Source organism: Amblyraja radiata, chromosome 8 (genome assembly GCF_010909765.2).
Source record: "Amblyraja radiata isolate CabotCenter1 chromosome 8, sAmbRad1.1.pri, whole genome shotgun sequence".
NCBI lineage: Eukaryota > Metazoa > Chordata > Chondrichthyes > Rajiformes > Rajidae > Amblyraja > Amblyraja radiata.
The window spans coordinates 1,353,848-1,366,202 of NC_045963.1; the positions used below are offsets into that span (position 1 = coordinate 1,353,848).

Genomic DNA, 12,355 nt, shown 5'->3' on the forward strand with positions numbered 1-12,355 from the left:
CAGAAAGACTATACATGATTACAATCGAGCCATTACAGTTTACAGATACATGATAAGGGAATAACATTTAGTGCAAGGTAGAGCCAGCAAAGTCTGATCAAGGATAGTCCGAGGGTCACCAAAGAGGTAGATAGTAGTTCCGCACTGCTCTCTGGGTGTGGTAGGATGATTCATTTGTCTGATAACAACTGGGAAGAAACTGTCCCTGGATCTGGAGGTGTGCATTTTCACACTTCTATACCCTTTGCCTGATGGAACAGGGGAGAAGAGGGAATGGCCAGGGTGCAACAGGTCCTTGATCATACTGCTGGCCTTGCGGAGGTAGCATGAAGTATACATGGAGTCAATAGAAGGGAGGTTGGTGTGTGTGATGGTCTGGGCTGCATCCGCAATTCGCTGCGATTTCTTGCGGCCTAGGATGGAGCGGTTCCCAAACCAAGCTGTGATGCATCCTGATAGAATGCTTTCACTGGTGCATCTGTAGAAGTTGGTGAGAGTTGTAGACAAGTTCAGGCCTCCACCTCAACACCCGAGTCCTTCTGACTCCTGCATCCCCCGCCCACACAATAATCTGAGTCCTCAGTAGCTACTTGTATTAGATGTATTGAAATACAACCAGTAAAAGAAGACATTTGTTTTTAAACAGGTCAACTTGGGATTTATTTAATCTCCATAAAGTCCGGGATGAAGAGGAAAGTCAAACGACGTTGATGGGAGTAGTGAAGTTCCTTTGCTGCTTGAGCCTTGGACTCCTTGTTCTGGGTCTTGCCTTCCTTAGCAGGGTAAGTTGAAACATTGCTTCAGTGATGTTTTTTCAAATAGAGTTTGTTTCAGTGATTAAAGTTAATATGTTATTGTCCTCGATGAGCTGACTGAAGGTAAATCAAATCTCTTCAGTCTACAAGTATTCCTGACAGATTTGTCCTGCTTGGAGCTACCTAGAATCCATCTCATCAGATTCTGTCCACTGCATCTAAACAGTGATTTAGATTGGCACAGACACAGAATGCTGGAGTAACTCAGCGGGACAGGCAGCATCTCTGGAGAGAAGGAATGAGTGATTTGTAGGTCAAGCCCTTCTCGATCCAAAACGTCACCCACTCCTTCGCTCCAGAGATGCTGCCTGTCCCACTTAGTTACTTCACCATTTTGTGTCCACCTTCGGTGTAAACCTGCATCTGCAGTTCCTTTCTACACATTCAGATTGGAATGTTGGCTTGTGGCCCAAGTTGCCCAATTTGCATTCTTCTTTGTATGTATCATGGATAGCTCTACCCAGGATAGACAGAAAATGCTGGAGTAACTCAGCGGGACAGGCAGCATCTCTGGAGAGAAGGAATGGGTGACGTTTCGGGTCTGGAAACCAGCGTCTGCAGTTCCTTCTGACACAGCTCAACCCAAATGCCTGAAGATCCTTGATGGGCTGATTTCGCTCTCCGAGCCTTTTCATTCTATGACTTATTTATCAATTTTCCTCTTGTACAAAATCAGGCAAACCACTGTTCTCATGAAAGATTTTCAACCATAACGTTAGTTTGTTTTTTTTCTCTTCTGATGTTAAATGTCCATAAACAAAGTTCTAGAGATACACTTTATATATCAGATTAGTATGGAATACAATATTAAATGGAATGAGGATATTGCCCTCACTAGGGATGGAGTTTAGAAGAATGACCTTATTCAAGCATATCCGAAGGGGGCTTAACAGGGCTGATGTTGAGATATTTACACACGTGGGGATTCCAAAATAAGGGAATGGTCATTTAAAACTAAAGTGTGTAGAACCCTCTTCCCTCAAAGCGAGGTGGATCTCTGTAACTCTCCTCCCCAGAGAGTGGTGGAGGCCAGATCATTAGATATATTTAAGTTGGAAATGAGTAAGATTGAGGAAGTAAAGGTTATGGGGAACTGGCACAGAGGGGAAGAGGAGGCGAGTGATGATCAGCCATGATCATATTGAATGGCAGGCTAGGCTTCATGGGCTGAATGGTGTACTGTTTCCTTTTGCGCTGGTAGCATTAGCAAATTAGATTTCCTTCGCGGCTCTATTGCTGTGAAGTATTATATCCCTGTTCGTCATTTTCGCCAACATTGCCAGAGACCAGTGAGAGTTTTTACAACAGTGATCTCACGTGCAAGTCGCCTTCTTGGACTAGCTCGTGAGATACATGTACTGTTTGGTGCATCTCAGTTCATGACATGGTGGTCCGTAGAATGGCCAGCATGGAAAAAAACTCCATGAATACACACTATCTATGCTGGTGTTAATGGTTCACTTGAGTCTTTGACCATTCAGTCTCATCTGACTCCATTAGCAAAAGCCTGTCCCCTTCCCTTCATCCATCTTCCCAATAAATACATTGATATTATTCACCTCAAGCACACCATTTGCTAGTGAGCTTAACACCCTCGCCACTCTTTGGGTGAGAATTTCGCAGTTGTACTCCCAGTAACGTTACTGTATTCCATTTTATACTCATGTAGCAATGTTACAAAATTTTGAGATTTAAAAAATTAAGTCTGTAATTTATCCCATCAGATAAAGCATAAAAAGAAGTTTAATTTGACCCCTAATTCACTTTCATATCTCAAGTATTTAAAAAGTTATGGCCATTTTCATACTCGGAAATGAGCATCTTGTTCCCTATTGATTTTCTATGGACATAACAAAAAAGCTGTGATCGTGGACAGTCAAAAGCCCATAACCTTCTTAAAAATTAAGAGAACTGAATGAAATTTTCAGTTATCGTAGATTGAACCATTCTGAAACAAATATAAAATAATCTTTCTTGGATGACCTGAAATTAAAGCATATAATTAGTTAGTTACCCAAGTGTAGCTAATTTCAAACTTCAATTACTAGATCTAAACATCTATCCATTTCTTAATAAATGATTAACATTTTTAAATAGCCTAAGTGTCCAAATAATATTCATAAATAATTCACAATAAAACATGATTTTTAAATCTCATTTACATTAATTTATAGGCCAAATGGAAGGAATTTAGTGTTCAATTGCTGTAAATTAAAGTCCATTTTAAATCAGCTTTCTAGTGGGTTCCTGTGAACGCGCTGGTTTAGAACGTTCACATTGCGCTAGATTTGTGCCCTCAAATGCCCAGAAAAATACTGCGGGATATAATGCGCCCAAAATGAGCTACTCGCAATATTAAACTTTGTATAAAGGGATCTTAAGAAGCCCTTTTTAATGTAAAAATAAGCAGCCTACCTTCAATTGTTTGCTCTATGCGACCCTGACAGCTGCCGGTGGTTGCGGGTTTAGAGATTGATTTTTAAACTACTATAACTATTATACGAGGCCTTTAAAACTAATAATAGCTTTTGCGACGGGGTCTTCCAGCGATTTTTCGTTAATAATTAACTAGGCTGAACATCTTCGATTTGAACAGCCTAGAGAAAATCGCGTTTTAAACCCGCCCCCCTCTAAACGGCGCCAAAATCGCGCACACCCACAGCGACAGATTTTCAGCGACGCTTCGGGTAGGCTTTGCAACATACCTAACTCATGGCCTTGGGATTTTGTCCTCTATCTCAAGCAGAAATGCTCTCTTGTTTCCTTCTCTTCGAACCACTGACAGTTGTAGTGACATTCATATGGTCAAAAGTGATAGGACCAGAATTAGGCCATTCGGCCCATCAAGCCTACTCCGCCATTCAGTCATGGCTGATCTATATCTCCCTCTTAACCCCATTCTCCTGCCTTCTCCCCCAAACCCCTCACACCCATACTAATCAAGGATCTATCTATTTATGCTTAAAAATATCCACTGACATGGCTTCCACAGCCTTCGGGGCAAAGAATTCCTCAGATTCACCACCCTCTGACTAAAAAAATTCCTCCTCATCTCCTTCCTATAGGAATGTCCTTTAATACTGAGGCTGTGACCTCTGGTCCTAGTCTCTGTCACGAGTGGAAACATCCTCTCCACATCCACTCTATCCAAGACTTTCACTGATTAGTATGTTTCAATGAGGTGCCCCAATGGTGTTCGACAGCTTTCATCCATAGGTCTTCGGTCCTATTCATCCTTCCCATAAAATGCAAAGTCACAGTTACTAGGCTATCCTCATAAAAGTATTTTAGATCCTCTCCAGTACTGATTCCCTTTTTACAATACGCCAGTCTGGATCACACACACACATAGTTTGAAACATAAATTCTCTGCTTTCCATCTCTCTCCTCTGGTAAAGAAACATTGGTGTTTGGGTTTCGACCATCCCCAAACCTAACCATCCCCTCACTAACTGCATCCATAGTTTTATTGGTTCGATGGATAATTTATTGTCATGTGTACTTGGTACAGTGAGATTCTCAGTTTGCCTACTGTACAAGTTTGCAAGAGTCGCCACGTATATTGGTATGTGTGTTTGTGCTTGCAGATCCCTTTGCTCCACTATCTCAGTAGATCCACACTCTCCAGCACGCAAGGACTAATTTCTTTATTTCTATATCACAAACTGATGGAGGAAATTAGTTGTCAATTACGTGACTATTTTTCAAATTTGACCCCATGTCTGATGAGTTTGGCTTAATAAACTCATCAGGAAGGCTGGCTTCGTCCTGGGGGTGGAGTTGGATTCATGGGAGGTGGTCTTGGAGAGGAGGATGCTTCTCAAACTGTGGAAAATACAACTCACCCCCTCCATGGCACAATAGTCAACCTGAGGAGTACTTTCAGCAACAGACTGGTCCCACCAAGATGCAGCACAGAACGCCACAGGAGATCCTTCTTCCCTGTGGCTATCAAACTGTACAACTCCTCCCTCTTCTATCGTGGGGTAGACTGAGACTGACTCACCACCCCTCCCTAATCTTTCCACATCCCCAATCCTTTCCACTCGTCACTTTAATTTCACGTTTCATGTATTTTGTGTTTTATGACTGTTGGCAGATCAATGGGATAAATAAAGTTCTATCATATCATTTCATATTGTAAATATCTTGCCATTACTGAATAATCCTCCCTATTTGGTGTATAGCAACCGTTGCATTGTTTATAAGCTTTTAGCGACGATTGTGAACTTCTGCCATAAATGTGGTAATTTGTGTGGAATGGAGTATTTCTCCCTTCTGGTATTCTGGCCAACTCTCTCTCTGTCAGCTGTCTGTTCCAGCAACCACCCACATCTCTATATTTCCTGACCCTATTCAATGACTTCTGTGATGCACCTGAAGGCAGTTGAGTCCGTGGCACTGTCTTAAAGATCCCTTGGAGTGAAGAATAGTTTACATATGTGTAAGAAGGAACTGCAGATGCTGGTTTAAACTGATGATAGACACAAAGCTGGAGTAACTCAACGGGTCAGGCAGCATCTCTGGAGAGGAGGAATGGGTGACATTTCGGGTCAAGACCCTTCTTCAGACCGAAATGTCACCCATTTCGAGATGCTGCCTGACCCGCTGAGTTACTCCAGCTTTTTGGATCTGTCTAATAGTTCACATATTCTAAGTGATCAATACCATATCAAACTAAGTGATTAATACCATATCAAACTAAGTTATTAATACTATATCAAACCCCCCCTCTCCTCCCCCTCACCTGTATCCACCTCACATAGACACAAAATGCTGGAGTAACTCAGCGGGACAGGCAGCATCTCTGGAGAGAAGGAAAGGAACCCTTCTTCAGATTCGCCTACCACAAGCCAGGCTTCAGCCTCCCCCTCACCTCTCCTCCCCCGCACCACAATGTCTGAAGAAGGATTCAGACCCAAAACTTTGCCAATCCATATTCTCCAGAGATGCTGCCCTGAGTTACAACATTGCAACACTGAGTTACTCCAGCATTTTGTCTGACTTTTGCAAACCAGCATCTGCAGTTCATTGCGTCACCCTATCACCTCAGGAGTTTGATTAATACATATTGTGTATAGATGTAATATAAGTTTTATTTTGTGCTAACAAAGGCACTATTGTGTTTTATCCAGGTTTCACTTCTGCTGCTAATTTCGGCCACAAGCGATGGTTCAGTACACTTCACCAACAAGCCCTTCAGTCACTTAATCCTTGGCTGCATCTTGATAATTCCCAGCATTTTGACTGCTGCTAAATGTCTATGGAAACTTTCATTCCATACTGAGTCAATGCTCTCAGCAGGCAGCCTGGCAACGGTAAGTCATTGAGCTCAGAACATTTACATCGGGGAGACTCCGCTCAGTCCGCAATAACCTACCTGAACTCCCGGTGGCTCAGCACTTCAACTCCCCCTCCCATTCCCAATCCGACCTCTCTGTCCTGGGTCTCCTCCATTGCCAGAGTGAGCAACACCGGAAATTGGAGGAACAGCACCTCATATTCCGCCTGGGTTGCTTGCGTCCGGATGGCATGAATGTTGAATTCTCCCAGTTTTGCTAGCCCTTGCTGTCTCCTCCCCTTCCTTAACCCTCTAGCTGTCTCCTCCCATCCCCCCGCCCTCGGGCTCCTCCTCCTCCCTTTTTCTTCCTTCTCCCCCCCACCCCCCATCAGTCTGAAGAAGGGTTTCGGACCGAAACGTCGCCTATTTCCTTCGCTCCATAGATGCTGCTGCACCCGCTGAGTTTCTCCAGAATTTTTGTGTACCTTTGAGCTTAGAACATAAGTGAGTTTAGAACATAAATATATTGAAAAAAAAATCTACTTTCAAAAATAAAATTAGTTTCAGTTACAGCTTATTGTCACGTGTATCGAGGTACAGTGAAAAGCTTTTGTTGCGTGCTAACCAGAAAGACAATACATGATTACAATTGAGCCATTTACAATGCATAGATACATGATAAGGGAATAACGTTTAGTGCAAGATAAAGCCAGCAAGGTAGATAGTAGTTCAGGACTGCTCTCTGGTTGTGGTAGGATGATTCAGTTGCCTGATAACTGTCCCTGAATCTGGAAGTGTGTGTTTTCACACTTTTATATACCTCTTGCCTGGTGGGAGAGAGGAGAAGAGGGAGTGGCCAGAGTATGACTCATCATTGATTATGCCGCTGGCGTATAAATGGAGTCAATGGAAGGGAGGTTGGTTTGTGGGATGGTCTGGGCTGTGTCCACAATTCGGTGCAATTTCTTGCGGTCTTGGATGGAGCTGTTCCTAAACCAAGCTGTGATGCATCCTGATTGAATGCTTTCTCTGGTGCATCTGTGGAAGTTGGTGAGAGTTGTAGGGGACATGCCTAAGCCTTCTAAGGACGTAGAGGCGTTGGTGTGCTTTCTTGGTCATTGGTTCAATATGGGTGGTCCATGAGAAGTTGTTGGCTCAAAGGAACTTGAAATTTTCAACCATCTCTGCTTCGGCACTATCATCGCAAACCAATTGAAAAAATATCTTCTGACTTGGTAGCATTTGGTGATTTTGGTTAACGGAATGCAGCATAGGATATAATGTATAATGTACAGCATAGGATATAATGCAGCACAGGATCTAATATATAAGCAGTAAATATTAGAAATACTGGTTGAAATGCCAACAAGTTGTTGGAAGATAAGAAGATGCTGAGAGAGATCTAGTTAAATTGAGAGTTTGGAAAATGGATGTGAAATCCGGAGTGGTCAAAGAAGTCGGCAATGGGGAGGGCGGTGGGTGGGGGGAAGAAACATCGTTGTTCTGGACGTGTGTATCATGGAGGACTTGCAGGGTGTGGAGCTGAGGTCTTGGCTCAGATATATCCCGCGGTCTAGGCATAAGCTTAGGGGCGACCGTGCCTTTGCGGTTGCAGCTCCTAGACTGTGGAACAGCATCTCCTTTCCCATCAGAACTGCCCCCTCCATCGACTCCTTTAAGTCAAGACTAAAACTTATCTATACTCCCAAGCCTTTCCTGACGTCCACTGAGCGAGGGCTATATGTATATATGTATGTAGTTTGTTTGTTTATACTATTCTTATAACAAATGTAAAGCACTTTGGCCAACGAGAGTTGTTTTTTAAATGTGCTGTATAAATAAATGTGACTTGACATGACGATATCAGTTTGATATTAGATAAAGATGCGAGAAAAATGGTGAAAGCATAGCTAAGCATCAGATCAGAAGGATCTTAGAGGTCAGATGCAAGCAAAGAGGAGGAAGGAAATGGAGCAGTGCTGCGGACCCCAGCACCACCCTGCAAGCCCTCAATCATCCACATGTTCAACACAACAATGCTTCTTCCCCCCCACCACCCCATTGCCTAAGGTCTGTTGAAGTTTGTATCCCTCAACAACTTAAGGGCTGAAAATATGAATGAACACTTTTGTGAAAAACTCCAAGGAGGATTTCCCTAACATTTATCAAATAGTGACATGGGCTTTATTTTATCCATGTGAGAGGGCCTGGGTTGAATGTTTCAACACCACCCTGAAGTATTGGTCAGAATCACACACACACATCTCTGGAGTGGGACTTGACATGAAGATCTTCAGATTGAGTGCACAAGCACCCCCCCCCCCCCCCCCCCACCAAGCCAAGCCAAGACAAGGACACGAACAGGCCACAAACACATGCGTTTATCTGGATAGTCCAAACTATTCAGAAGCTGCACTGATCATTACGATTCTCTTGCTTTTCTTTCAGGTGTGCCTGCTGGAAGCAGTTGCATCCTTTGGTACGGCATCGCTGGTTGTCATCTGCCTTCCCCAATATGACATCCTGACAATGGTGTTCATTTCCAACAGTATTTGTCTCATCCCATCCATACTACAAGTGATCTCTCTGAACATCAGCCATCGCTTCAAAGTTGCAGCACCTCTGGCCGGGCTTCTCCTTCTCTTGGGTGGCTATGGTCTATTTCTCTTTGTCCAGATTTCCTTTACCTGAGGAGACACGATGGGATGTCCTTGGGTCTTGTCATTTTATTCTCAGTTTTAACTTCCCTAACCTGGTGGGAGAACTTCATCTCCAACTGGAAGCATCCAGTATTTAGACGTCTGAGATCTGACGTGGATAAATGCAGGAACGTGATGAGCCTGTGCATAAGTGTAGTGAGAACTCTTGTTACTGCCTGTGTTGTGGGAGCTTGGATTCCTCTTCGGGGGCTGGAGTGGGCAACTATCACTGACGTTGCATCCCATGAACTCAGAATAATCCTGGGCCTTCTGGGGGTGCAGGCGGGGGCATCGGTCTTGTGTTCCTGGTTTGGGGGCGTTGCATGTAAGATCCACGCTGTGAAGCGAAGCTTTGGTCTCCCTTTGATCCTCAATACTCCCGTGGTGCTGGCTGCTTTCCTGTTAGTGTTTAGTGTTCATTACAATGAGGTTCTGCAGACAAACAACGGTTTGAATCTCTCAGATTTCTGTGCCAGTTCCATTGGTGTTGCAAATAATATACCTCGTGTGGAGGTCCTGTATTCAGAAATCATTCGCAGCATCTGCAACCAGAGAGATATAGTCAATGTGCTCAGTGTGAGTTTAGTGGGAGCTGCTGGGGTGTGCTGGTGGGTTGGACTCATCCTCACAACAATCTACGTGTGGACCCAGAACGTCAACAGAATACAGCGGACGTCAGAGACCTTTGTTCGGAGAATGTACGAAGCTGCCTTCTTGGAACAATCCATGCTGCTGAACACAAGGCTTCACATCATTCCACAGCGCACAGAGGAGAGCGATCCAAGGTACTGATACTGTGGTGCGATGGCTAGTTAATTGGTCCCATCACCATTCTATTCCTATTTCTGTTCCTACTTAAATTGTTTTACTCTTTGATCAAATTTTAAATTATACCCCTTTCTGTGATTACACTATCCTGCATGCACTGGGGACAATTTTACAGTTATGCCAAGCCAATTAACCTACAAACCTGTACGTCTTAGAAGTGTGGGGGCACCCATAGTCGGGATTGAACCCAGGCCTCTGGCGCTGTAAGCACTGCGAGGCAGCAAATCTACCGCTGCGCCACAGTGTCGCCCCTTTTGTGGTTGTGATTTCCATGTTCTTGATATTTCCTGAAGGGGAATTTCACATCAGTTCTTCTTTGAAATAATATTCAGAGAACTTTAAAATCAGACCAACCCAGCTACATTTTCATCTTTAGGTGCGTGTGGTTGTGTTAGCCTGCCTGATATTTTCTAGTACTACCATTTTATTGTACAAGTACAACCTATCCACATCTGGTTCATTCAAATAATAATTGAAGTCAAAATTCTGCCTGTTGCTATTAAATTTTTTTTATTCTGCAGGAAAACGAGACGAGAAAATCTGATGATTTATATATGTGCTACCTTATGGCATGAAACTGCTGGGGAAATGCTCCGTTTAATATCGTCACTGTTCAGGTACTCAGGATGAGGTGTCTGGTTTGCGCAATTATATTAAATAGGAATTAATTAGGACATTACTGAATATAATGCTTATTTTTTAATTAAGTGCTGAAATATATGTGTCTATTCCCCTCTTAATGTGTCACGGAATCTAGATGAAGCAAAATGACTATGGCATGAGACTAACAAGACAGTAGGTTGTGAGGTTATCAGATGAATGCAAAAGGCATCAATTCTCATGAACCTTTCAATAGCAGTCAATGAGTAGAGATTCACTTTCACTGGGATTAAATGCTGCTCATCATCTACCATGCGGGAATCTCCAAAACACATCTTCAGTCATTTAGGTCAACAAACTTATTATTTGTTTGTAGAGTTGTGGGCATTGTTGGAAAGGCCAACATTAGATGGTCATCTCCAAGTGTTCCCTGGACTGAGTGGTTTACTGGGCCATTTCACTGGTCTGGGAAGAATCAGCCGCATTGCTGTAACTCTGTAGTCATAAGATCATGTGATCGAAGTAGAATTAGGCCATTCGGCCCATCAAGTTTATTCCGCCACTCAATCATGGCTGATCTATCTCTCACTCTTAACCCCATTCTCCTGCCTTCTCCCCATAACCTCTGACACCCGCTGCACCATCGAGAGCATCCTTACCAACTGTATCACAGTATGGTATGGCAACTGCTCTGTCTCCGACCGGAAAGCACTGCAGAGGGTGGTTAAAATTGCCCAACGCATCACCGGTTCCTCACTCCCCTCCATTGAGTCTGTCCAAAGCAAGCGTTGTCTGCGAAGGGCGCGCAGCATCGTCAAGGACTGCTCTCACCCCAACCACAGACTGTTTACCCTCCTACCATCCGGGAGGCGCTACAGGTCTCTCTGTTGCTGGACCAGCATGTCCAGGAACAGCTTCTTCCCTGCGACTGTTACATTACTTAACTGTGCACCTCGGTGACTGCCAACCCCCATGGACTGTCGGTACGTATATATATTTATTGCTCATTATTCTATGTTCTAGCTTCTGGGGAGAAGCTAACTGCATTTCGTTGTCTCTGTACTGTACACTGCACAATGACAATACATTTTGAATCTGATAAAGTTTGAATCTGAATCAAGAATCTATCTATCTCCCTGCCTTATCCACTGACTTTGCCTCCACAGCCTTCTGCAGCAAAGAATTCCACACATTCACCACCCTTTGACTAAAGAAATTCCTTCTCAGCTCCCTCCTAAAAAAACGTCCTTGAATTCTGAGGCCATGACCTCTGGTCCTAAACTAGTGGAAACATGCTCTCCACATCCACTGTCCAAGCCTTCACTAATCTGCACATTTCAACGAGGTCCCCCCTCATTCTTTTAAACTCCAGTGAGTACAGGCCCAGTGCCGTCACAGATAGGAGGGACAATCTAAGAATGAGGCCAATTGTAAGACCTGAAGAAAGGTCTCCACCCAAATAATCACCCCATTCCCTGTCCCGCTGAGTTACTCCAGCATTTTGTGTCTATCTTCGATTTAAATCATTTAAGGTCATTTAAGACTAAGGTGAGAAAATCTTTTTCACCCAGAGAGTTGTGAATTTGTGGAATTACCTGCCACAGAGAGCAGTGGAGGCCAAGTCACTGCATGGATTTAAGAGAGAGTTAGATAGAGCTCTAGGGGCTAGTGGAGTCAAGGGATATGGGGAGAAGGCAGGCACGGGTTATTGATAGGGAACGATCAGCCATGATCACATTGAATGGCTGTGCCGGTTCGAAGGGTCGAATGGCCTCCTCCTGCACCTATTAAAAAAAATAATAATCAGCATCTGCAGTTCATTCCTATCCATTAAGCCTTAATCCTTAAGCCTCTTAAATGCCACTATCGTATCTGCCTCTCTCACTATCCCTGACAGCCTATTCCAGGCACTCACCACCCTTTGTGTAAACAAAATGGTCCTCCACATCTTCTTTAAACTATGCCCCTCCCATCTTAAAGCCATACTCTCTAATCTTTGACATTTCCACCCCAGGAAAAAAGTTCTGTCTACCCTATCTATGCCTCTCATAATTTGATATACTTCTATAAGGTCTTCTCTCAACCATATAAAACCATATAACCATATAACAATTACAGCACGGAAACAGGCC

At 43.6% G+C, this 12,355-nt stretch overlaps 1 protein-coding gene across 1 annotated transcript in view; it reads left to right on the forward strand.

Annotated features, from left to right (window-relative positions):
- LOC116975810 (chitin synthase chs-2-like) overlaps window positions 1-12,355 on the forward strand; it is a 79,426-nt gene that overhangs the window by 4,574 nt on the left and 62,497 nt on the right. Inside the window, exons 2-5 of the mRNA XM_033025033.1 lie at window positions 647-782; window positions 5,951-6,133; window positions 8,545-9,580; window positions 10,145-10,240. Coding sequence (XP_032880924.1) covers window positions 8,802-9,580; window positions 10,145-10,240 — 875 coding nt within the window. The 5' untranslated portion in view covers window positions 647-782; window positions 5,951-6,133; window positions 8,545-8,801. The remainder of the gene's footprint in view (window positions 1-646; window positions 783-5,950; window positions 6,134-8,544; window positions 9,581-10,144; window positions 10,241-12,355) is intronic.